Source organism: Astatotilapia calliptera, chromosome 18 (genome assembly GCF_964374335.1).
Source record: "Astatotilapia calliptera chromosome 18, fAstCal68.1, whole genome shotgun sequence".
NCBI classification, from domain to species: domain Eukaryota; kingdom Metazoa; phylum Chordata; class Actinopteri; order Cichliformes; family Cichlidae; genus Astatotilapia; species Astatotilapia calliptera.
In genome coordinates, this window is record NC_137439.1 from 36091379 (window position 1) to 36118223 (window position 26845).

General features: G+C 42.9%; 1 protein-coding gene across 8 annotated transcripts; it reads right to left on the bottom strand.

The window, feature by feature from the left end:
• Window positions 1–935: 935 nt before the first annotated feature.
• LOC145419346 (protein NLRC3-like) lies at window positions 936–26845 on the bottom strand. 8 transcript variants are annotated; one of them, XM_080292847.1, is made up of 12 exons: window positions 25273–26845; window positions 24995–25065; window positions 24790–24919; window positions 24433–24534; window positions 23678–23756; window positions 22279–22480; window positions 20324–22124; window positions 15335–15508; window positions 14157–14330; window positions 4388–4561; window positions 1932–1978; window positions 936–1783 (listed from the first exon to the last, which is right to left on the bottom strand). In XM_080292847.1, exons 3-12 carry the CDS (start codon window positions 24906–24908, stop codon window positions 1242–1244), a joined length of 3414 nt encoding a protein of 1137 aa, XP_080148973.1. In that variant the 5' UTR covers window positions 24909–24919; window positions 24995–25065; window positions 25273–26845; the 3' UTR covers window positions 936–1241. The 8 variants fall into 8 exon arrangements, with proteins under 8 accessions (XP_080148973.1, XP_080148975.1, XP_080148972.1 ...); XM_080292849.1 differs by lacking the exon at window positions 24995–25065 and having other exon boundaries at window positions 25273–25389; window positions 26278–26741; XM_080292846.1 differs by having other exon boundaries at window positions 24790–25065; window positions 25273–25389; window positions 26278–26741.

Here is a 26845-nt window from a genome sequence, read left to right on the forward strand (position 1 = left end):
CCCTTTTCCTGTAACACTACACTCAGCACAGGCTCAGCTGGTATCCAGTGTTGGACTTTGGCTTCAGCTGCTGTGATAGATCCTCTAACATAGATCAGCTCTGCTACATGTTGTTAGATAAGTGCAGCTGCTGTCATGTCCTGATGTTTCTCTGGCTCAGCAGCTTCTCCATCAGAGGTTCACATGGAGCTGATCCAGTATCTCCAGTAACTGTGTTCTGTGCCTCACTGGTTCATCCTTCTGTCTGTGTGACGTCAGTCAGATGTTGAAGTTCAACTCTGTAATCTTCACTGTGTCACAGAGTTCAATGAGTCCCGTTATTCACAGTATCAATCAGATCATCAGAGAACAGCTGATCAGCAATCAGTGGTGCCAACAGCGCCTCCTGTGGTGAGAGGATGCAATAATGCAATGTAGCATTTTTCCACTCAACACTTGCAGTCATGGAAACTGTCTGTTGGATCTGTGTGACGTTGCTTTCTTGGTTAGAGTTCCTCACAAATGTCCAGATGATTCTTCTAATGAGGCGTCGACCATGTTTGCAGCTCTTTGGAAGAAAACGTCGCCCTTTGCCATCCTTACTTTTCTTTGACTTCTTCAAATGCAGCTGAACTCCAGCTGGTATTTTCTTGGACTTTGCAGCTGTTTCTGGTCATCAGTTCATTCCTGCAAACCTCTGAAGCTGAACAACAATGATGCTGCATTGCTGGCTGATCCCAAAAGGTTGATTCTGTTCATCTGGACGTTTTCAGAAACGTTTGCTCACTGATCAGGTGACTTCTTCAGTCTCAGCTGACTGCAGCTTTACAAGCTTACAAACAGCACATTTGCACAATGACTGAAAGCAGCAGCACCTGATATATATGATACTAATATAATACATATACATATATAATCCATACTAATGATGAAGGAACTGAGCTCACAGTCCATTGTTCATTCAGTGAACTACTCAGTTTATTTTGGGCCTCAGAAATGCTCACTCTGTTTGTACATCACTGTCAGCAATAGACTCATTCTGCTGTGTGGACAGGAACACATGTGACATCACTTCCTGTTTGTTTGTGACTGAAGAGGAAGAAGTTTACAAGGAATCATTTAGAAGAGTTTCAAACATCAACTGATTGAATCCATGAATCTGAAAACGTGTTTGTGAGTGAAAGAGACAGACATGTACAGACTGAACTATCTGTTCAACAGTCAGAGTGTTTCTGTAACAGGAGACACTCTTTACACTCCACTCAGCACAGGGACACTGACGAACCAGACCAGAACCTAAACCCAGGATAAAGAGTTTGAGTGAATGTGGTGTTGAAGGTGTGGAGGTGGATCAGAGTGTCAGAGGAGACTCTGTAGAAGGACAGAGTGCCAGCAGGACAGTCCACATACACTGCTGCTCTGTTAGAGACAGAGGAGGAGGAGGAGGAGGAGGAGGAGGAGATGGATGTGTCTCTGTTATTGTGCCTGACATAACGAGGACCATCATGAGAGCAGTACAGACTCCAGGACTGATCATTTCCTCCAAACACACAGTCTCTGCCTCCTTTCCTTCTGATGCTTCTGTAACTCACTGATATATTAACGTCTCCTCTCCACTCGACCTCCCAGTAACAGCGACCAGTCAGACCATTTCTACACAGCAGCTGAGTATTAAAACCATCAAATCTGTCTGGATGATCAGGATATGACTGAACCTCCATCACATGTGTCACCTTCCTGTTGTTGTCAGACAGTTGGAGGTTTGTGTTCACTGTGTTTGTGTCGATTGTGAGTTGACAGGAATCTGATGGAGAGAACAAACACAATCCAGCTGCAGTTATTGATCCATCATCTGTTCATTGATTGACACTTTGATGATGACTCCTGACATGATGAAGATGGTTGAATGTGTGCTGCTTTGTTTTCATGAATCCCATTAAAAACACACTTACACTTCCTCAGACCTGGTGTCAACCATCGGACTCCAGCAGGCTCCACCCTGAAAGGAGGAGGGGGGTCAGAGCAGCACAGTCAGCATGCACACATGGACATTACATGGCTCTCACACACACACTGTTACACACTGAGCTCAAAGCTCGGCTCCACTGTTTTATTCAAAGAAATCTACATTTATTTATCAGCACATTTAAAAACAGCTTGAGCCAAAGTGCTGCACAGAGTAGAGAGAAAATAGGAAACATACACAGTAATGACTATAAAGACTGGTCAGGATTGAAAGCTACAGAGTACAAATGTGTTTCCAACCGGCTTTTAAAAATGTCCAGTGTTGGTGACGACCTGATGTGAAGGGCGACTGTTCCAGAGTTTGGCTGCAGCCATCGATAAAGCTCACCTCTGTTTTTACGTCTAGTTCTGGTCAGAAGCTGCTTATCTGCAGACCTGAGGGCTCCACTTGGATTCTTTTGTTAAAGAGAGATAAGATGGAGCCAATCCATTCACAGATTTAAAGACAACCAGATCTGGAAGTGGATTCTACCACGTACTGGTAACCAGTGGAAAAAGCTGGTGATGGGTCGTCTAGCACAGACCCACCGCTGGAACCAGACAATTGATGAGGGAGAGAACTGTGACAGCGCCGTTCCTTCACTTGACCTCAGTCGCTCTCGTCTGCTCCCTCGTAACACTGCTCTTTATTGAGGTCACATGAATATGCACAAGTTCATTATGACGTCTTACACAGGTATGAACAAAGAGTACCAGTCTGTGCATAGCGTGTGTGTCTGTGTGTGTTCCAGATGTGACCCTGTGAAGACTCCCCAAAGCTGGTGCTAAGAGTCCAGCGGTCCCCCTAACAAAGGGCTCTTATACTTAACCAGACACAGAGCAGGTGTTCTCCTAAACCATAAATCAGTAAGAGAAGGTACGACCTCTCTCATGACCTTAAGGTGTGTGTGCATGCCAGAGCACTCTGGAAGGCACACAGAGTCTTTACAGACTACTGAGGCTACGTCCACACGTACACGGGTATTTTTAAAAACGGAGATTTTCCGTTTTCGTTTTAAAAAATAATCCCGTCCACACATAAAGGCAGAAATGAAGGAAAACGCTGCCAGGAACATGCCAAAGCAGCAGGTGGCGCTATATTCCTAACCTGTAGAAATGTTGGCCAATCAGAAGTCTAGAAGCCTTGGTGGGAAAAAGTAAACAAAGCTGGGGCATAGAAGCAGAACAGAGTCGTATGTGTGGAGGGACAGTAACTGTGTGTATATGTAAGCATTTAAACACTGCAGAGAGTAGAATTAACAGTATTGTAGAAATTCATTTCACCCAAACAATAACGTGGCGCACAGTGTGACGTCAAAAAAGGCGCACACCTTTGACGCTGCGTTTTCTGCGTTTTCTCCGTTTTTCTCGTCCACACGTAAATGCAAAAACTGAGTTTTCGAAAATATCCACCCTGGTGGATATTTTTGGTGGATAGCTAATAACAGCAGTCTATTTAGCAGTAGCTGCTCACGTTGTTATAAAGTAAAGGAAAACGATATGAGCATTAGGTTCTAATGCGTATCTGCCTTGAATTAGACGTAGGTGCTAATGGCAGCCTACTTAGCATTAGCAGCTCAGATTGTTGTAATGCTAGGGTAAGCATTACAACAATGTTGTAATGCTTACCCTAGCATTACAACATTGTTGTAATGTTAGCATTAGCCGTTCACATTGTTAAAAAGTAAGTGTTAGCATTAGTGCATAATGCTAATTCGCATCAAATTAGCATTAGTTAATAACGGCAGCCTATTTAGCATTAGCAGATAATGTTGACCTTGGCCCACTGGAAAAGTTAACAACTAAAGATTTAGGAGTGTTTCTCGATAGCTCTTTCTCATTTGAGAAACAAATAAATTCTGTTATTAAAACCAGCTGTAAGGTTTATATTGTTGATTGTCATTTATGCTTAGAAATATTTACTCATATATGCTTAGAGTTGTATAATCGATTGCATAATGATAGAGGTTTGATCCTTAGGCTACGTCCACACGTACCCGGGTATTTTTGAAAACGCAGATTTTTCTATGCGTTTGCACCTTTCGTCCACACGTAAACGGCGTTTTTGGTCACTGAAATTGGTTCGTCACTGAGATTTTTAAAAACTTAAGTTACAAAATGTTGTCTCTGTCCAAATATTTATGGACCTAACTGTAGGTCTACTTTTAAGGAAACTCTCAACATGACTTATCAGTTATCATTAATGTTCCTGCAAACAGACTCCTTGGAGACCCCCTACATAAATATCCACGTACTATCCAGCTAGACTAGTGTGTCTGTCCCTGAAAATATTCCTGCATGTGTGATTGTTCATGTCTCATCTGCAGGAAACAAACAGGAAGTGAGTGAAGGACACAGGAAATGTTTCCAGCTTGTCCTCCTCTATCAGACATTCTCTCCATACCTGAGAGTGTCCAGTCTCCAGCCTGGATCCTTCAGTCCAGACGACAACAGCTTCATTCCTGAGTCACCTGGATGATTGTAGCTCAGATCCAGCTCTCTCAGATGGGAGGGGTTGGAGCTCAGAGCTGAGGCCAGAGAAGTACAGCCTTTCTCTGTGATCAGACAGCCTGACAGACTGCAGACACACAAAACAACAATCTATCTTTTAAAGATCATTTTCTGTTTGTCACAATAACATCTATCCATTTACATCCATTCAATGTAACTTTATTTAAAAGTGACAATTCCCAACAGACAACAACAGTCGTCTGAAGCTGTTTAACAGTGTAAGGCCTCCAATATTAGAGAGAAAGCCCCAAAAACCAGACAATCCACTGTGTGCAGCACTTGGTGATGGTGGGAAGGAAGAACTCCCTTTGACACAACGATCCTCCCAGTGAAAACAGGCTCCTGGAGGAGAATCTATCAATCAATCTTTATTTATAAAGCACTTTTCATACAAAGATATAGCACAAAGTGCTTTACATGGTTAAAAGCGCCCCCCCGCCCTCCAACTCACTCCCCACACTCTCATTAACATAAACGATCATGGATACATATCCCCCCCCCGCACACACACACACACACACACACACACACACACACACACACACACACACACACACAAAGAGTAAAATTGGGCTGGGCACACATGAGCCAGGTGAGGAAACACTATCACAGGGAGCCGGTTACAGACTGCAGCCTCCAGGCTGGGCACACAGCATATAATATAAATAGAATAACAGGATAGAATAAATAAGCATAAAATAAATAAACGCTAAGTAAAAGCTAAATTAAAAAGGTGGTCTTGAGCCTGTTCTTAAAAACATGTACGTTCTCTGCGGCCCTGAGCTCCTCCGGCAGGCTGTTCCACAGACGAGGACCATACCACTGAAAAGCTGCCTCTCCGTGAGTATGTGTCCTGACTTTAGGGACAGTCAAAAGGCCAGTACCAGAGGACCTCAGGGTCCGCGAGGGTTCGTATGGTAAAAGCAGATCTGAGAGATAAGAAGGCCCAAGACCATTAAGACATTTAAAAACCAGTAAAAGAACTTTAAAATCGATCCTGAAACACACGGGGAGCCAGTGCAGCGATTCTAAAACCGGTGTAATGTGGGCCCGCCCTCTGGTCTTCGTCAGCACACGAGCTGCCGAGTTTTGCAAGAGTTGTAAAGTTGAAATATTCTTCTTAGGAAGACCAGAGAGCAGGGCATTACAGTAATCAATGCGACTGGTAATAAAAGCATGCATCAGCATCTCCGTGTTGGCCCGAGAGAGAATAGGGCGGACTCTGGCTATATTTTTTAGATGATAAAATCCAATTTTAGTTACATGTTTAATATGTGGGATAAAACCAAGCTCAGAGTCAAAAATAACACCCAGGTTTTTCACTTGTAGCGAAGGACATAGTGAAAATGCCTGTAATTTAGACAAGAGTTTCTCTCTCTGAGCCTCAGGACCAACAATTAAAACTTCAGTTTTGTCCTGGTTAAGCTGTAAAAAGTTTTCTGCCATCCAAGATCTTATATCCAAGATACAGTTAAAAAGGGCATCCATTGGTCTGGTGTCATCAGGAGACACGGAGATGTACAGCTGCGTGTCATCAGCGTAACTGTGGACGTTCACTCCATGCCTCCTGATGACACCGCCGAGAGGCAACATATACAAATTAAAAAGTACAGGGCCTAGAACCGACCCTTGAGGCACACCACATGTCATTCTATGGATCTTAGAGGAGCATGTATCCATACTCACCATAAAAGATCTGTCAGAGAGATAGGAAGTGAACCAGTTGTGTACAGCACCAGAGAGGCCCACCATGTGTTTTAGTCTGTTTAAAAGAATAGCGTGGTCTACTGTATCAAAGGCTGCGCTTAGATCCAGCAGCACCAGGACTGAGAGCTTTTGGGCGTCCCAGTTACATCTAAGATCATTTAAAACCTTTAGGAGAGCCGTCTCTGTGCTGTGGTTCACCCTAAATCCAGACTGGAATATCTCCAGGATCTGTCTATCATTGAGAAAATCATTAATCTGAGTAAAAACAAGTTTTTCTAAGATTTTATTTAAAAATGGTGAGTTGGATACAGGTCTGTAGTTATTAAAATCATTACAATCCAAATTGCTCTTCTTCAGAAGGGGCCTCACCACCGCCGTTTTAAAGGCAGCAGGGAAGACACCCAACTGAAGAGAACAAAGCTCAGCTTCAAAAAAATCTACCATGACTGGTTGCAGGGTGAGGGGAAAGAGAAGAGATGAGCTCAGAGAGACACAAAAGTTAAGGACATGCAGTCGTGACATATAAAAGCATCAGGAGTGAAAAGAGGGGAGTGGAGAAGAAAGCAGAGCATCATCAACAGCCTGAGCCTATAGCAGCATAACTAAGGGATGGTTCAGGGTCACCTGATCCAGCTCGAACTATAAGCTTTATCAAAAAGGAAAGTTTGAAGCTGATCTTCAAAGTAGAGGGTGTCTGTCTCCTGAACTCAAACTGGGAGCTGCTTCCACACCAAGTCCAACATAGCTAGGCTGAGTCGTTAGATTAGTCCAAAGTAAAGTCAGAAAGTCATTATTTGTGTCACATTTTAGTGGAAATGTACAACAACTGTCCAAAAGTTATTTCTAAATCTGATATTAAACAGTTTAAATGGTGAAAAAAGCTGTAAAGAAAACAGAGTCAATAAAAGCCTCTTTACAGGGTCACCAGTTTAAAACTCAGACATTTAAACTGGTGATTCTCCTTCTCTGCTCCATTTCCTCTCTAGACTTCCTGTTCCTAGGAGGGATTTGATTGGCTGAACGTCCTTTTAGCCTTTCTTTAGTTCTTTGGGTGCTAATCAAAGAGGTAAACACACGCGTCATGTGACGTGACATAAGGAGCGCTCTGATTGGTTGGGATTGACAAACTATGGTGCTGTTTGCAAGCTTAGCTTTGCAGAGGCAAGAAAATCTCTTGGGATGCTCCACAGTGACGTTTCCACACTTTGGAGCTTCTGAAGTGCAGATGTTTGGAAACGCTGCTCCAACGTGTGGTTCAAACACTCAGATCACGTGACCTCAGCTGCCACAGGTGGCATACCTGCGGCTTCCATGTTAGCATGTTAGCTCCAACAGGTGGTCAGTGTGAGAGCAGAAGATGATATCAGTGACATCCAAACAAGGAAGGAAGAGACTGTTGAAGGCAGCGAGCTGTGACTGCTGTGAACAGTGTCCTCACACTATTTTCTCCCTGTGTCAACATACATGCTTCAGCTGCAACACACCACAAACACCTTTATACAACTAAATATACTGAGAGCACACTGCTGTGGTTGCTGTGGTAACATCCATATATCCAGCTGTTTGGGGCCGAGTCTGCTTCCTCATCCTTGGTTCAACCCTCAAAGTTTGATGCGTTTTTTTGAGATTTGGTTTTATTTGTTGTTCTATACACTGTGAAACAAAGCTAGAAGCCCCTGTGGTTCAGCGGGGGACTCAAACCCAGGACCCAACCTGCTCCAACAACAGTCAGAGGATTTTATTAAGTCTCATTTTCTGTTCATTAGGAAAACATCAATAATGAAGAGCACATGTTTATAGAGGCACATTCAGACCAATGACAACAGTCCATTCACACTGACCTCCACCTTTTTAAATGTGAGTAAACACATCATGGTTCTGGTGCTGACGTGGTATCAGGGACAGGTGATGATTTTGAACTCAGTCTGAGGTTTGATTACATTGAACCTGCACTGCTTTCTCCTGTTTATGACACATTTATACCCAAAGTCTCAGCTGGATAACAAAGAACGAGGAGAAACACATTTGTTGAGAGAATTGTTAACAAATGTGGTGAGAGTGTTGTAATAGTTACAGACAGAACTATGATTTATTTATTTAAATGAATTCCAGGACGTTTTTTACTCACGTTATGTCGCTTCCACGATGTTATTTTTCTCTCCTACAACGTACGTTACAATTACATTAGCATGACCATTTATCCAAATTAGGCGATGACGTCATTCAGCGACTTCCAGCAACTTTTAGGACAGCCAATAGCAATTTTCCTTACTGAGGAGTTGGCAACACTGCTAGGAGCAGTGGGTGGATGGCAGCATCATCATGAAGGATCAGTGAGAATAAATCATCATCCACAAAGAAAACCAGTCTGAGTGTCTGACGCTCTTGTTAGAAAGACGCAGTCGCAGCTTGTGGGTGCAGTTAGCTGGTTTGCTAGTTAGCTGGTTTGCTAGTTAGCTGGGAGCTAACTCACTCGAACATTTAATGCTAAACTGTCTAAATTGTGTGAGCAGCATTCATTGCTGCTCTGTGTTACTCTCCAGCCTCTCTTTAACTTATTCCTCTCAGTTTTTTTCCTCCTTACAAACTAGAAAACCTTCTTTTTCAGCTTCTCCTCCACACTCAAGCTGTGGCTAAGGTGCTACCAGCACGCATGCTCGGTGTGTCCAAATTCATGGGCTGCTTCCTCCTGAGCCGCATTTGTAGACCGATAACGTCACAGCGACGCGCCGAAGGCTGTCCAAATTCGTGGACTCCTCCGAATGCAGCCGACAAATGCGTCCTCCTTTTCCCCGAATTTGAAGGATGGGTCGGGTGTGTCCTTCGTGGCCCACCATATCCCAGAATTCATATTGCGGCCCAGCCAAACTCCAGTTTCTGGTAATGGCGACCGCTACTAAGATTTAAATTTACTCTTATTAATCTTTCTGGGTCACAAAACTTTTAACATATTTTCAGGCGAGAAAGTAGTTGTGTAAACATCAAATATCTGCTCGGTTTATCAAGATATCGCATATTTGCAAAAGTGCTTCGACGTTTTCGGAGACGTCTGCTACCCACCAGCTCGACAGCTAGCCGGGAGCTCGAGCGTCACTGATGCGGCCGAGAACGGCACAACTCCCGGCACATCATTTTCAGATCACCGCAGACTTTCGCTAATCAGGTTAAACGTAATATATAAGTCACTTAGACAACCTAAAAATGTCATTGTTTGGCTTTTTCAGTGTTTTATTTGTTCGTGAGTAAATCGGTTTGGCTGAGATTAAAGTTATCAGATTAGATAAAATAAAACTATGAATCCCCCGGGTGGGTTCGTCCTTGGTTTTTACACAACTGAATAAACGTCAAACAGAAAACTGATTAAACAGACGTATGAGATGGTCAACAATTTACACCAGTGTCCTGTTATATTTTAGATAGCAAGGAGCAGACGGCCGAGTTTATTAAACTCCACCGAGACAGCAGTGACGCTAATCAGAAGGCTAGACCGTCCAATTTCACGGCCGTTTACTTCCGGCCTACCCGACCTTCTGAGGACCCGGCCCACGTAGACCGCGAAGGCCGGGTGCTCAGGAGGAAGCAGCCCATGAATTTGGACACGACCACAGTCTTTCTCACTCAACAGTTACACTCGTCACCCAGACTAACACCACTCCACATGTTCACAACTAGGAGGCGCTAAAAGACCACATACAGTGAGATTATCAATAAATGTCTGCTGTGTCTGACAGTGACTTGAGTTTTTACTAACTGGCTACATGAGCAGGATTAGCTGCAGTGCTATCTTTGTAAAAGAGACTCAGCATTAGAACCAAACAGAAACATTTCTACTTTTTCTGCAGCACCAGCTGGATGCATGGAGCCTAAACTCCAGTGACAATGAGACACATACAGTGTGACTGCTGTGACTTTACAGCTGGGCCTCATTCACTGACATTAGTCAGATATGACTGACTCTAGGGTTGCAAAATTCCCGGAATTTTCAAAGATGGAAACTTTCCATGGGAATAAACGGGAATTAACGGGAATTTATGGGAATAAACTGGGAATTTTCAAAATTGAAGGTTGGCTCTTCTTAGGGAACTTAAATATAGTTGAGCAAAGTATATTTTAGCATAATATTGACAAAAACAAACAAATGCAATTCAAATACACTTGAATATCCATGCCATTCCTTAATCACATGTACAGAGCACATGCTTGCTGCATGGCTATTGAGACCACCTACTGGCACTGTGCATGCCTCCATCACATGTACACATGGACCACACTTTTGAGCCTGAAGGACAAAGAGTATTGAAGGCACACATTTGAGCCTGTGGACTTAACAAGTGAGGTAAGTTTTGATGATATTATGGGAAAATATATTCATTAAATGTTTAAATTGTGAATATCACAAAAAATGTATTAATCCTATAGATAGCAATCTGATAAGATGCTAAATAAAATGCTAGCATCTGTTAGATGCTAAATAAGCCATAGCTAGTATAACATAAAGAAGATGCTAGCTTCCTCATTTGGCTGTTTTGTTTTGAAGATCATTCCAGTTGTTTAGCTAGCCTTACTATTTATATCTGTTTATTATCATATTGCAATTGTATTATTACGATCTCTTGCATTGCATTAGCATTTTTACAAGCTCTTGTTTTATTTTACAGAAAAATGCCACATGCGCTATCTGATGTGTGGAGACATTTTACACCAGCTAATGTGCAAGGGAAACCTGTATATATGTGTAAATATTGTGATAAGACGTACGTGAAGAATGCCACAAAAATGCAGCAGCACATTGCAAAGTGCAAAAAAATTCCTCAAGGCCCAACACATGCAGCAGCCAGGAGTTCCACTCAAGGGGAAAATGAATCTGTTTCAGCTGTATCAGAGTCAGATACCCACTCATCAGCTCCTGGTCCCTCTGGCATCGGAGGATTCTTTGATTTTATGGATGACACTAGCCAGAAAAACGCAGATGAGTGTTTCGCTCGTGCAATCTATGCAACTGGCTCACCCCTGATGCTGACATCCAATGTGTACTGGAAGAGATTTTTGAACCAGACATGCATTGTCTACTCATCTACTGGATGAAGAGTTCAGTCGAGTTCAAGCAAAGGTGAAACAGACCATTGACCAAGCTGACTGTATTTCAGTCATCACTGATGGATGGTCCAATATCAGGGGACAAGGAATTATTAACTACATAATCACCACTCCTCAGCCTGTGTTCTACTAGAGTGTAGACACAAAGGAAAACGGACACACAGGCCAATACATTGCAGATGAGCTAAAAGTGATCATCAATGACCTTGGACCAGATAAAGTTTTTGCACTGGTCACTGACAACGCAGCCAACATGAAGGTTGCCTGGGCACATGTGGAGGAGACCTACCCACATATAACTACTATTGGCTGTGCAGCCCATACACTAAACCTTCTCCTAAAAGACATAATGGCACTAAAAACAATGGACACTCTGAATAAGAGAGTGAAGCAAGTTCTGAAATATGTTAAAGGCAAACAAGTAACTTCCGCTACATTTCTGTCAAAGCAAAAGGAAAAGAACAAGAGTACTACACTGAAGCTTCCCAGCATAACGCGATGGGGTGGTGTTGTTATCATGTTTGACAGCCTTCTGGAGGGAAAGGAGTCTCTGCAAGAGATGGCCATATCCCAGTCTGTAGGCATCGACAGTGACATCAAGAAGGTCATCTTGGATGATGTGTTCTGGGAAAGAGTAGCAGCAGGAAAATCCTCAAACCTATTGCAGCAGCAATAGCGAAGATAGAGGGGGATGGTGCCATCTTGTCAGATGTCCAGTGCCTTTTTGCAGAACTCAAGGAAGAAATCCAGACAATTCTGCCCACTTCCCTACTACTGAAAGCAGAGGAAACGGCTGTGGTCAAGTCATTGGAACGGCAGAGGGAGCATGCACTGGCTTCATGCAGCCAGTGCATGCAACAGCATACATGCTGGACCCCAAATATGACAAGGGCATACTTTCTGGGGAAGAGATCAACGGTGCCTATGCGGTCATTACAGCCATGTCTGACCACCTGGGTCTCGATAAAGGCAAACTTCTAGGCAGTTTGGCAAAGTATCGAACAAAGCAAGGCCTTTGGAAAGGGGATGGAATATGGCAGTCATGCCAGCACATATCTGCAGCCACCTGGTGGAAGGGACTATGTGAATCTGAGGCCCTTGCACCTGTAGCCTCCATCCTCCTCCAAATCCCACCATCATCAGCCGCCTCCGAGCGCAACTGGTCACTGTTTGGCAACACCCACACAAAGGTTCGCAACAGGCTCACAAATGTGAGAGTGGAAAAGCTGGTCGGCATTCGGGCAAACCTACGGCTCTTTGAGCCTGACACAGAGCCATCCTCAACAAGGCTGGAAAGTGACACTGAAGAGGAAGACTCAGAGTTGGATGCTGAGGAAGTGGACATGTTGTTGGATGATGATGAGGTCCAGGAAGAGTCTATTGACTGAGCAAAAATGAGAAAAGAGGATTGCTTGAAGGAAGATTTGCATGTTTAATGGGACGTTTTGGAGGATAAGTGGCATTTTTCATTTAACCTTTTGAATGGGACTTTGTGGAGATTTTTGGACAGGGGGCATTTTTGAATGAGCGGGGTTAGGGGATGGTAATATTGAACTCAACATTTCTGTTTTTATTCATCCATGAAACAAGTTATTGAAACGTGTTCTATTCTACTGTACTTACAAATAAATTGTTGAAATATCTGTTGAAAACATTTTGCATGGAGGTTTTCTTATGATTTCTGTTTATATTTATGCTTGGAAATAATATATTCCCAGTTAGTTCTCCTAAATTCCCATTAATTTCCATAATTCCCATTATTTCCATGGAAAGTTTCCAATATGGAATATTTCCAAAATTCCCAAGCTTAACTTACCATGGAAATTTACCAGAAACTTTTTGGAAATTTACCGGAAATTTTCCACCCCTTTGCAACCCTAACTGACTCTATATCACACTTAAAGCTTCCTGTAAATGAAAGAATCAGTGAAAACGAGGCACTTCAGTTGATTTTAAACAAAAACTCTGAACATAACCTGATCCAGACCAGGTTATTGGTTCAGCATCAGTAACCATGGTGATGTAGCCAGGTAAACACAGAGACAGACAATTTATGCTCACAATCACACATCTCCAGTTAACCTTGCATGCATGTTCTTGGACTGTGGGAGGAAGAGTACCTGAAGACAACCCACATAGACCACACTATCTCCCCTATTTACAGAATTATAATCTAATTAGATGATAAAGTAATAAATTATTTGGTATTTTAATAAAAATACATTTTAGCAATAGTTTATAAGTCAACAATTATAGTTTTAAAAAAAGTGACAAATCAAACAGTCAATAAATCTTCTACAGCTGAAACTAATGTAGACAATGTCGGGGGAGGAAGTAAAAGTAAAAACCAGAGACGATAACTACCAAAATAAAACGGGAAGTGAATAACATTCAAGCTCACTTTAAGCTCAGCAGTCAAATTCAGTTTTATATTAATCTATTGTTTTGAATTTTTGTTTACATTTTATGTTTAAGTGAGGCAATGAGTCATATCACTATGACCAAATATATATTTCATCTTTTCAGTCAGAAATAATCAATTGATCATATTTTTATTACTAAAATTTTCTGAAAATCAAATTCTGATATCTGAACAAACAGCTCTGTAAAAACCTTCAGAATACAGGAATCGAACTAGAAGGTTTGGTGGATGAAGCACTGCTAAAATAAAGAATTTGGACTCAGAGGAGCAGATGGGACATTTCATTGCAAATGAAAGACAGAAAGTGAACAAATATCACTAAAAATCCCAGACGCTAATTTCTACATTAAGACTTTTTTTCAAATCAATTGACTGTTTATGCAGTAATAGAAATCAGGTTTAACATGATCATCGGTGGAACATTTTAAATCCTGACCTGAGAGTTTCCATTTTACAGCGTGGACTCTTCACTCCAGCAGACAGAAACTTCACTCCTGAATCCTGCAGGTCAGAGTTACTCAGGTCCAGCTGTCTCAGACTAGAGGACTGGGAGCTGAGAGCTGAGGACAGCGCTTCATAGCCTCTCTCTGAGAGCTTACAGTGACTCAGTCTGAAAAATGACACATAAACATTAAACACTGTTATTAAATTGTAATGAGGGTGCACTAAAGAGTTTTTAGATTTTTTGCAATAAATCCTGTTTATTGCAACACTAGGTCAACACTAGGGCTGCACAATTAATCGTTAGAAAATCGCGATCTCGATTCATACTTGTGTGCGATCTCATTTCCAAATGACAACGATTTAAAAAAAAAAAAAAAAAAAGACGACGATTGTACCGCATTTTGATCCGGGACGTACTCTGCATGAAAACAAGCGCTCACTCTTCCTGCTCAACAAATGATAAGGGCGGAGCCTTATACCACGTGATACAGAAGCTGCCGTGTGATGCTAAAATTAGCAGGAAAAACAACAGAGAGCACGTCAGGGATGACGAGAAAGTGACAGGAGAAAATCCGTCCCAGTCAACCACCCAAACACCAATAACGGGAACCTTATACAGCGCTTCCCTATACCCGTCGAACTCGCGCAGGCACAAAGAAACTACGGAGGCTATCACTTATCACCTGACCAAAGATATGGCTCCATCAACACTGTGCAAAACGAGGGATTTAGGAAAACGATCAACACCCTAGACAAACGCTACACAGTGCCGTCCCGCAACTATTTTTCTATTGTTGCACTACCTGCTCTGTACACGCAGCGTCGAGCAACGGTGGAGACGGAATTTCAAGCAGGACAACATTTTGTTGTTTTTATGTTTATTTATTGTTTTTATGTTCAGTCTCAACTGTTACGAAGTTGATGTGCAGTTAATAAGTGCAATAAATATTTATACTGGAAAAGAGAATCGTGAGAGAATCGTGATCTCAATTCTAAGCCAAAAAATCGTGATTCTCATTTTATGCAAAATCATGCAGCCCTAGTCAACACTAAGAGATGACACTAACATAAAACTATTACAGAAGTTTAACTGACTTTTTTCCCCATTTAGTGGCTTCTTATTGGTTAATTCTGTCAATTCATGAAAAGCACAACATAACTTGATCTCACCTCAGAGTATTCAGTTTACAGTGTGGACTTCTCAGTCCTGCAGAAAGAAACTCCACTGCTGGATCCTGCAGGTTGTTGTTACTTAAGTCCAGCTCTCTCAGTGTAGAAGACTGGGAGCTGAGAACTGAGGACAGAGCTTCATACCCTCTTTCAGAGAGATCAGGGACACTCAGCCTAAAAAACAAAAACAAAATAAAGACATAATCTGAAAAATTGTCATTTGATAACAAACTGTTTGTGATTAATTTAAATCACTTCTTGTGTTGAACCTTTGAAAGAAAGACAAATGTCAGTGTGCATTACTATTTATGGCTAAAAAACGTTTTAGTTTAAAAATGTTCCCTGTGTAAATATAAAGACCTGGAACTTGTTCATTAAATGCTAAACAAAAACAAGTGATGACTCATTCTGTGAACAGGTGACAGTAGGGCTGCACGATTTTGCATAAAATGAGAATCACGATTTTTTGGCTTAGAATTGAGATCACGATTCTCTCACGATTTTCTTTTCCAGTATAAATATTTATTGCTAGGGATGGGTACCGGTGTCCGGTGCCATGATGGCACCGGTTCTGACATAAACGGTAGTAACCAGACCGAAAAGCAGCGCACATTTCGGTGCTTTATTTCGGTGCTTTTTTTTCCTGAGCTGTGATACACTTCTAGCCAATCATTTTACGTTTCCGAGGATAGTAGGCGGGGCCGGGTACGTACGTTCTGTTAGAGCAGAGCTACAGATTAAAAATGTCCAAGGCGAAGCGGTCAAAGTCTGGCTGTACTTCACAGCAAAAGATGCAAACTCAGCAGCAACAAGTGCTTTAAGCTGATACTGTGATACTGTCAAAGGAGGTAACACCTCGAATCCGATGAAACACCTGGCGACGCATAGCGTTTTTTTTAAAAGCCAAGAAATGCGCCGTATTTGATAGCTTGCTGCGAGACCTCACACCGAGCACATCTACTGCGGGTGTGGTGCCTGTTATCGACCCGGAGTTAGAACATCCCCCAAAAACCCGAAGAGGAGAGTCCTGGCCCCTAGCCCTGCCAGTGTAGCAGAAATGATGAGGATGATGATGCAGCAGCAGCCGTTCTTCTCTGCGTGAGTAGCTTAATGTTGTTCGTGTGTAATTGAGTAGGCTAACCACGTTATTACATTAATGCATGTAAGGTGAACTAGCAAACACCATCATAGCTACAGTGGGGCAAAAAAGTATTTAGTCAGCCACCGATTGTGCAAGTTCCCCCACTTAAAATGATGACAGAGGTCAGTAATTTGCACCAGAGGTACACTTCAACTGTGAGAGACAGAATGTGAAAAAAAATCCATGAATTCACATGGTAGGATTTGTAAAGAATTTATTCGTAAATCAGGGTGGAAAATAAGTATTTGGTCACCTCAAACAAGGAAAATCTCTGGCTCTCACAGACCTGTAACGTCTTCTGTAAGAAGCTTTTCTGTCCCCCACTCGTTACCTGTATGAATGGCACCTGTTTGAACTCATCATCTGTATAAAAGACACCTGTCCACAGCCTCAAACAGTCAGACTCCAAACTCCGCCATGGCCAAGACCAAAGAGCTTTCGAAGGACACCAGGAAAAGTATTGTAGACCTGCACCAGACTGGGAAGAGTGAATCTACAATAGGCAAGCAGCTTGGTGTGAAAAAATCAACTGTGGGAGCAATCATCAGAAAATGGAAGACATACAAGACCACTGATAATCTCCCTCGATCTGGGGCTCCACGCAAGATCTCATCCCGTGGGGTCAAAATGATCATGAGAACGGTGAGCAAAGATCCCAGAACCACACGGGGGGACCTGGTGAATGACCTGCAGAGAGCTGGGACCAAAGTAACAAAGGTCACCATCAGTAACACACTACAACGGCAGGGAATCAAATCCCGCAGTGCCAGACGTGTTCCGCTGCTGAAGCCAGTGCATGTCCAGGCCCGTCTGAAGCTTGCCAGAGAGCACATGGATGATACAGCAGAGGATTGGGAGAATGTCATGTGGTCAGATGAAACCAAAGTAGAACTTTTTGGTATAAACTCAACTCGTCGTGTTTGGAGGAAGAAGAATACTGAGTTGCATCCCAAGAACACCATACCTACTGTGAAGCATGGGGGTGGAAACATCATGCTATGGGGCTGTTTTTCTGCCAAGGGGACAGGATGACTGATCCGTGTTAAGGACAGAATGAATGGGGCCATGTATCGTGAGATTTTGAGCCAAAACCTCCTTCCATCAGTGAGAACTTTGAAGATGAAACGAGGCTGGGTCTTCCAACATGACAATGATCCAAAACACACCGCCCGGACAACAAAGGAGTGGCTCCGTAAGAAGCATTTGAAAGTCCTGGAGTGGCCTAGCCAGTCTCCAGACCTCAACCCCATAGAAAATCTGTGGCGGGAGTTGAAAGTCCGTGTTGCTCGGCGACAGCCCCAAAACATCACTGCTCTCGAGAAGATCTGCATGGAGGAATGGGCCAAAATACCAGCTACTGTGTGTGCAAACCTGGTAAAGACCTATAGTAAACGTTTGACCTCTGTTATTGCCAACAAAGGTTATGTTACAAAGTATTGAGTTGTATTTTTGTTATTGACCAAATACTTATTTTCCACCCTGATTTACGAATAAATTCTTTACAAATCCTACCATGTGGATTCATGGATTTTTTTTTCACATTCTGTCTCTCACAGTTGAAGTGTACCTCTGGTGCAAATTACTGACCTCTGTCATCATTTTAAGTGGGGGAACTTGCACAATCGGTGGCTGACTAAATACTTTTTTGCCCCACTGTACATGCGGCTGTCTTCTTGTTTGATGGCAGATACTCCCTTCACCCTGGCCAAAAAGGGTAAAATGACCAAAGAAAAAGTGGAAAACAGTTAAACATGAGAGGTTTTTGGACAAAGTTTGTGTTTTTTCCATTGTGTAAGCACTGCTTCCAGTCAAGAGTGATACCATATATGCCCCATAGCTGCAGGAAAGGCACACATTGTTATCTTTTTACAAAAAAACAGCTGAGCATGAGAGGTTTTTGGACAAAGTTTGTGTTCTCCATTCTTTAAGCACCGTTTGAGCACCGGCACCGTTTCAAAAGTACCGGTTTGGCACCGGTATCGGATAAAACCTAAACGATACCCATCCCTATTTATTGCACTTATTAACTGCACATCAACTTCGTAACAGTTGAGACTGAACATAAAAACAATAAATAAACATAAAAACAACAAAATGTTGTACTGCTTGAAATTCCGTCTCCACCGTTGCTCGACGCTGCGTGTACAGAGCAGGTAGTGCAACAATAGAAAAATAGTTGCGGGACGGCACTGTGTAGCGTTTGTCTAGGGTGTTGATCGTTTTCCTAAATCCCTCGTTTTGCACAGTGTTGATGGAGCCATATCTTTGGTCAGGTGATAAGTAATAGCCTCCGTAGTTTCTTTGTGCCTGCGGGAGTTCGACGGGTATAGGGAAGCGCTGTATAAGGTTCCCGTTATTGATGTTTGGGTGGTTGACCGGGACGGATTTTCTCCTGTCACTTTCTCGTCATCCCTGACGTGCTCTCCGTTGTTTTTCCCGCTAATTTTAGCATCACACGGCACAGCTTCTGTATCACGTGGTATAAGGCTCCGCCCTTGTCATTTGTTGAGCAGGAAGAGTGAGCGCTTGTTTTCATGCAGATTACGTCCCGGATCAAAATGCGGTACAATCGTCGTCTTTTTTTTTTTTTTTTTAAATCGTTGTCATTTGGAAATGAGATCGCACACAAGTATGAATCGAGATCGCGTTTTTCTAATGATTAATCGTGCAGCCCTAGGTGATAGGCAAGACTGTAAGTATGTAGCAATGAGAGGGAAGGCTGGCTCATATCCTGGTGAGTGAGGGTTAGTTACTCTAGGAAAAGGTCAAGGTATGATTGAGAGATTCTGGGAGACTGAACCAGTGAAATGGAAATTCGTTCAATTAAAGCAGATATGATATTAGTCCTTCCATCAGTCGTCCACAAAGCAGTGAGATAAAGTCTCAAGTCTCATTCTGCACAGTGTAAATGTCAGTGTCCTCCGGGTCCTCACTGATCATTGCATTCTGTCACAAATTGTCATGGTTCACAGACTGTGTACAGTCGGAAATCAAAGTGCACGACATTGGAGAGATTGAAAAACAATCAAGCATGCAGATCTAACAACAGGAAACCAGAAGAAACACGAGGAATATAATTGATTCAGCAGCTGCAGATCCTTGGAGCTGTACTGGTGAGGCAGATTGTAACATATAGAAGTGAACTCATCTTCAGCTGAGCAGTGCACTGATGCAGAGCAATAAGACCAGAGGAGCAATGAGGGAGTTGATCACCTACGGCTCCATCACAGTCTTTGAACGTCTTCAGTCAGTACAGAATCATGCTGCGAGGCTTTTAACCAGCACATTAGACTGGACATTACTCCAGTTTAATCTCTTCACACTGGTAACCAGTTCATTTTAGGCGTTATTTAAAGTTTTAGTCCTTACTTTTAGTCCCAGTTTATGTTTCTGACTTTCTACAATCCTACAGCTCTTCTCACATCTGAGATCTTCCAGTCAAAGGCTTTTACTGGTCCCACTAACTCATTTATTCAGACTCTAGTATTCAGAGTGGCCTTTAACTAGTTTTAGGCTGTATGATGTTCAGTGTTTGCTGTTTAATGTTTTTATCTTCTGTGTTTTTATTGCCTGTTTCTATTGTAAAGCACTTTGTGGTTTTTGACCTGTGAAAGCTGCTGTTTAAATAAAGTTTACTTACAGGATGATTCTGGACGTGACTTTGATAAAAGCTGACACCCAGATATGTTTAAGACACTCTGACATTTACTGCTGCCATCAAACATTAACTATAATATACTGTATTTAGTGCTGATGATCATGTAAAAAAATATGTTTAAGTTTTTAAGGGTCCATCACACATGATACTGTTTATGTTATAAATAAAGCCTGATCACATGTTTACTCACAGAGCTTTGTTGGAGGCTTTGACCACTGGCAGCAGCCTCAGAAGAGCCTTCTCTGAAGCAGAGTATTTCTTCAGGTCAAACACATCCAGATCTTCTTCTGATGACAGTAAGATGAAGACCAGAGCTGACCACTGAGCAGGAGACAGATAATCTGTGGAGAGACGTCCTGATCTCAGGGACTGTTGGATCTCCTCCACTAGAGAACGATCATTCAGTTCATTCAGACAGTGGATCAGATTGATGCTTTTCTCTGCAGACAGATTCTCACTGAGCTTCTCCTTGATGTACTGGACTGTTTCCTGATTGGTCTGTGAGCTACTTCCTGTCTGTGTCAGCAGACCCCGTAGGAGAGTCTGATTGGCCTGCAGTGAAAGACCCAGGAGGAAGCGGAGGAACAAGTCCAGGTGTCCATTTGGACTCTGTAAGGCCTTGTCCACAGCACTCTGGTGGAGAGATTGAAGTTTTAGTTTGTTAAATAATTTAGATTTCTTGGAGGTTGTTTGTTGTTGTTCCAGCAGATTGAGTCCAGAGTTGATGAAGGTCAGATGGACATGAAGAGCAGCCAGAAACTCCTGAACACTCAGATGGATGAAGCAGAACACCTTGTCCTGGTACAGTCCTCTCTCCTCTTTAAAGATCTGTGTGAACACTCCTGAGTACACTGAGGCTGCTCTGATATCGATGCCACACTCTGTCAGGTCTGATTCATAGAAGATCAGGTTTCCTTTCTGCAGCTGATCAAAAGCCAGTTTTCCCAGAGACTCCATCATCTTCCTGCTCTCTGGACTCCAGTGTGGATCTGTCTCAGCTCCTCCATCATACTTGACCTTCTTCACTTTGGCCTGAACCACCAGGAAGTGGATGTACATCTCAGTCAGGGTCTTGGGCAGCTGTCGTCCCTGTCTGGTTTCCAGCACATCCTCCAGAACTGTAGCAGTGATCCAGCAGAAGACTGGGATGTGGCACATGATGTGGAGGCTTCGTGAAGTCTTGATGTGGGAGATGATGCTGCTGGCCTGCTCCTCATCTCTGAATCTCTTCCTGAAGTACTCCTCCTTCTGTGGGTCAGTGAACCCTCTGACCTCTGTCACCATGTCAACACAATCAGGAGGGATCTGATTGGCTGCTGCAGGTCGTGTGGTTATCCAGAGGTGAGCAGAGGGAAGCAGTTTCCCCCTGATGAGGTTTATCAGCAGCACATCCACTGAGGTGGACTTTCTAGGGTCAGTTAGGATTGTAGTTTTGTGGAAGTCCAGAGGAAGTCGACACTCATCCAGACCATCAAAGATGAACACAACCTGGAAGTCTTCAAAGCTGCAGATTCCTGCTTCTTTGGTTTCAGTAAAGAAGTGATGAACAAGTCCCACCAAGCTGAACTTTTCCTCTTTCAGCACATTCAGCTCTCTGAAAGTGAATGGAAATATGAACTGGATGTCCTGGTTGGCTTTGTCTTCAGCCCAGTCCAGGCTGTATTTCTGTGTTAAGACTGTTTTCCCAATGCCAGCCACTCCCTTTGTCAGCACGGTTCTGATTGGTTCATCTCTTCCAGGTGAGACTTTAAAGATGTCTTCTTGTCTGATGGTTGTTTCTGGTCTGTCTGGTTTCCTGGATGCTGTTTCAATCTGTCTGACCTCATGTTCATCATTGACCTCTGCAGTCCCTCCCTCTGTGATGTAGAGCTCTGTGTAGATCTGATTCAGGAGGGTTGGGTTTCCTGCTTTAGCGATGCCCTCAAACACACACTGGAACTTCTTCTTCAGGGTGGATTTAAGGTTACGATGACAAACTGCAGCTGGAAGTTCTGAATAATAATAATAAAAATACAACTTCAACAATCATATTTTACAAATCGCTGACGACATTTTCTGACCCACTGAGAAATGACTGAACACACTGGTGTCATGAGTGTCTCATTTATCTAACAGCTTAAAACCTTAAGTAAGAAATCCTCTTACGTCTCTGCAGACGGTCAGCCAGCTCCTCCTGCTTCATTCTCCTCAGGAAGTCCACTGTGATCTTCACAAATGCCTCTCTGCTGCTCCTCTGCTCATCATCCTCCCTCTGAAACTCCAAGCACTGGGGCTTATTTGGATTCAGAGCCTTCTGGATCTTCTTCAGCTCGTTCTTCACAAACGTGATGATGTTGTCCTCCAGCAGCTGGAACAGAATATTTATGAATGACCCACCACTCTGAACTTTAGTCCACACAACATCCACTTCTTTACCATCAAGAAGCATATCATCCACGATCTCCTCACCAATTATAAGTTTGACTTTATCTGATTAACTGAGAATTTCTCCACAACTCCACGGTCCCAAAACGCTGATTCTGTTCATATGAATGCAGCGATTTCAGTGGGAGAAACATTTCACTGGTGTTCAGAGCTGAACTACCAACAGGTTGATGATCGAAGCCAGAAACTTGGCGATGTTATAGGTGACTGAGTTGATCATACAGACAGCTGGTCTTAAAGGTTCACTCTGTTTACACATACAGATCAGTATTTAAGGTTTGACTCTCATCATCCACTGGAGCACAAACTGGGCGTCATCAGGACGCTACAACACAGAGCGAACGCCATCCCCACAGACACAGCAGCCAGGGAAGAACATCACATCAAGAAGGTCCTGAGGAAATGTGAACCAGCTGACCAAACACATCCTGCTGCAGGATGTTAACATAGCAGCACACTGATGATCCACTCACTGTGAACAACACATTTGGACCTGATTTGCTGCTCTGGTTTACACGTGTGTGTAACTCTTAGAGCTGATTGGCTGCTTTTTATGGGGGCTGGGTCTTTGGAAAGTGAGCAAACCACAGTTTTAGTAACACACCCTGAACTGCACACTTTAACAAACAACATGAGATTTTAACTGTAATGTAAAAATCCTGTGATTCACTGTTATTAAGCACAAACACATCTATGGCCCCGTTTCCATTAGTAGCTGCTCAGATCGACTCGCCACAGGTCGCCACGACTGGACTGGATCCACTGGTTTCCATTACACCACCTAATGTGGTCGTCTGAATACAGCAGAGTGTTGACTCACATCATTAGTAAGTGCTAATGCTGCTAATTTCCATCATATTTGTCATTTATTTCTCAGAGTTATTGAAGAAACAGTTATTCAGCTTCATTCCCACTGATCTCGACTACAAACTGTTTCACTTTGGTTTCTGTTTAAAGCCTCGATGTTTAAAACGTTTCCCTGTGATCACATTTGCACCGTCTGATTTCAAAGTTTGTTTCTTTTGGTCATTTAGTCCACAGAGTCCTTGGTGTTCTGAAAGGGACCTATAAACAAATGTATTAATATTAATAATAAAGTAGTTGTTGTACATGTACAGACCATAAACATGGAGTCCAGCTGTGTTTGATGCTGCTGGGCAGACTGACCACTGGGACCCTCTGAGCTCTGCTGCTCCACTCTGTGGATGAACCATGGACACACACATGAAGCCACTTTCATTATTAAAATGTGAATTTAGCCTCTAAAAGCTGTGTTCAGTCAGTGTTGCTGCTTCCCTGTGTCTGACCTCACGTATGTGCTTCTGAAAGAACTGTTAAAAATCCCGTAAACACTTTTTAACCTGTGAAAAAACCTTTTCAGAACAGTTTAAGCTGTTATATGTTGAACTCTTGGCTGACATCATATTAAATGCTGTGGACTCAGAATATGATGTCACTCAAGTTTACATGTGTGTGAAGGCAGACGAGTCAGTACTTTGGTGATACAGTGTAAAGCTGCACTGATTTCCATGAACAGCACTGTGTTCAGTGTTGTCCTGATGGAGTAACAGCAGCCAGTATGATCCAGGCTTTAGCTGCTGGGTCTCTGTGTGACCTCTCAGACTGTTTAACAGATCAGACACAAAGAGCATCAGAGCTGTTCTTTAAAGACAAACATGAACCCACTCAGGTCACACTTTCCCCACAGATATGAGCATCACTGTCCTCAAACAGCAAATGACCAAGTCGAACATTTGGATCTTTTCTCTTTCATTGTTTTCTTTTTAATGAATCTTTGTAACAATCTGAGGATGTTTCAGGTCATATTTATCCAGGAAACACAAACATGTAAAGGAGTCATCACAGCTCTCTGACCTCGTTGCTCCAGGTTCACCACTGAAGTCTGGATTTCCACCTTTGGACCGGTCACTCCTCACAGACGGACAGCTGGACCCTGCAGACTGTGACCTCTGACCTCTGCAGACACAAACATGATTGAAGCAGCTGTGATGACACAGACTGCAGATAATGCAGCTGTTTCCTGTCAGTAACATCCTCTTAGATTAGAGTTCAGCTTTTTACAGGAAAACTGGACAAAACTGATTTTTGTTACAAACTCATTTTCATTTCCTCTCAGCTCACAAACACAGTCAGACAATCAACCAGAGTCAACACTGATTATAATGTCAGTGCAGAATTATTTCTGTTACTCAGTGAGTTCAGCTCTCTGACCTCGTTGCTCCATGTTCACCACTGAACTCTGGATTTTGATCTTTGGACCCGTCACTCCTCACAGACGGACAGCTGGACCCTGCAGACTCTGCTCTGTCCTCCTCTTCCTCCATCATCATCTTCAGTCAGTCTGAGAGGTAAACCACAAACACTCAGTGAGTTCACATTAACAGGAGTAACCGAGTTACAGTCGCTGACCTCTGACCTGTCATGTGACCTAGAAACCAGGTCAATATGTCTGTAGGTTCAGTCATCCAGGTCATGTGATCTAAGGAGCTTGGAAAGAAAAGAGACGTCTTTAAGTCTCTGGAAGACGTTTCATCCGAGAAGCTTCTTCAGTTTTAAAACCAAACGGTGGAGAGTCCCAGATATTTAAACCTGAGACGGAAAGAAAGCATGTCGCTGACCCACCACTGATCATGATCAATGGTGGGTCAACAATATAAACACTTATTTCAAGGATGAAACTGTGAGTCTGATCACCTTGAGCACAAACATCTGGAGCACAGACATCTGGAGCACAGACATCTGGAGCAGCATGTCGATGCTGTTGGTTGAGATGCTGAAGACTGAAGTCCAGGCAGCTCCAGCAATGATCCACTGATGTGGTTTTATTCCACGTATGAATGTTGTTATTGACAGAGATGAAGTTACTCAAAAAAGTCATTATTACACATATTACACAGAACACTTTAATTAAAAGTAATGGAGTATGTTACGTCATTACTCCTCATAACAGTACTTTCATGTTACTGTGTAAAATGAGCTGAAACACTGTCTCATAATCACCATAATCTAAAGCTGAGGTACAGCCCCACACACCAACACAGATCCTGATGAGGTCACGTGATGTTTCTCTGAGTGTTTATGAACACAAATCAAAGATGAAACAGCACAAAGACACTTCAAAGTGATTCTACTGTGGAAACATGAACAGGTAGAAACCTGCAGCCTGACTGCTCATCACTTTGTTACCTGTTCAGGTTCAGCAGCAGCAGCTCACTTTATCACGGTGCTGGTCTGGGGTCAGTGTTTACTCAGCTTTAACATCACTCTGGGTTCTTGGCTAGCTTAGCGTTAGCTTAGCTTTAGCTTAGCGTTAGCATGCTGTCAGGTGTCTCGTGTGGTGTGTAAATATTAATCACAGTGACAGTAAAGGAGGTAAAGGGCTGTGACGTCATCACGTACGCTGCGTCCTCTGAGTGAACTCACAAAGTACAAACTACAAGCACACAAACACGAACGTAGCTCAGAGTGGCGGACACACTCGGCCTCGTTGGTCCAGCTGTGAGTCCGTTACCGTGAACTATGGAGCGGCAGATTTGTGCTGAACTAAGCTGCACACAGCTGATGTTAGCCAGGAAACATTACACACTGACTTTAATACAAACACACACAGTTTGTTGTGTGAAGAACTCAAACATGAGCTGAACAAACAGTAAAGTTCCTAAAGACAAACTGTTAAAGGAGGAAACAAAGCAAACTTACAGTTTCTTCACACACCAACAACAAGCGCCACTCCACGAAGTTCAGGAAGTGAAAGTAAACTTTCAGCCTAATGCGGCGTTTGAAGACAATCAGGGGCTTTGAAACACTATGCTGCGTTCAGGTGCACCTCAGAAACTCCTAAACCTCTGGCAGGCTGTGATTTATTTCTGCTGGTTTTCCAGTTTGAAGCACAAACATCTGTCATCACTTTGTTGTTCTTCTTCCTGCAGCGTTTGAATATTTCAGCACTGAACTGATGTTTGTTCAAAGCTCATTTCAACCTGTTGAAGTCATGAATGAAAGTGCAGACTGAGAGTGGATCACATGATGTTTAAGGTGTGTCATGTGACACGTTCAGTATTGTCACACATGTCTAGATTGTCCCTGATATCAGAACTGCTCAAACACTGATGATTATATTTGAAGAATTATTCCTGATGGCAGCAAAGTTTGAATGGAGCTCTCTGTCTGTGCTGATTTGTCGCCCTCTGGAGGTCAAAGCACAAACTGCATGATTTCAGTGTAACCACTGACCGATGGATGCTTCGTAAATGCAATCGCAACACAC

Excerpts from the sequence above, each read along its gene's own strand:
- LOC145419346 (XM_080292848.1), bottom strand. The coding sequence starts at position 24,908 with ATGATGATGGAGGAAGAGGAGGACAGAGCAGAGTCTGCAGGGTCCAGC. Across the intron at positions 22,481-23,677 it reads AGCTGGACTCCATGTTTATG|CTGCTGGAGGACAACATCAT; the intron begins GTCTGTACATGT and ends ATTCTGTTCCAG. Across the intron at positions 22,125-22,278 it reads GGCTGACCGTCTGCAGAGAC|AACTTCCAGCTGCAGTTTGT; the intron begins GTAAGAGGATTT and ends ATTATTATTCAG.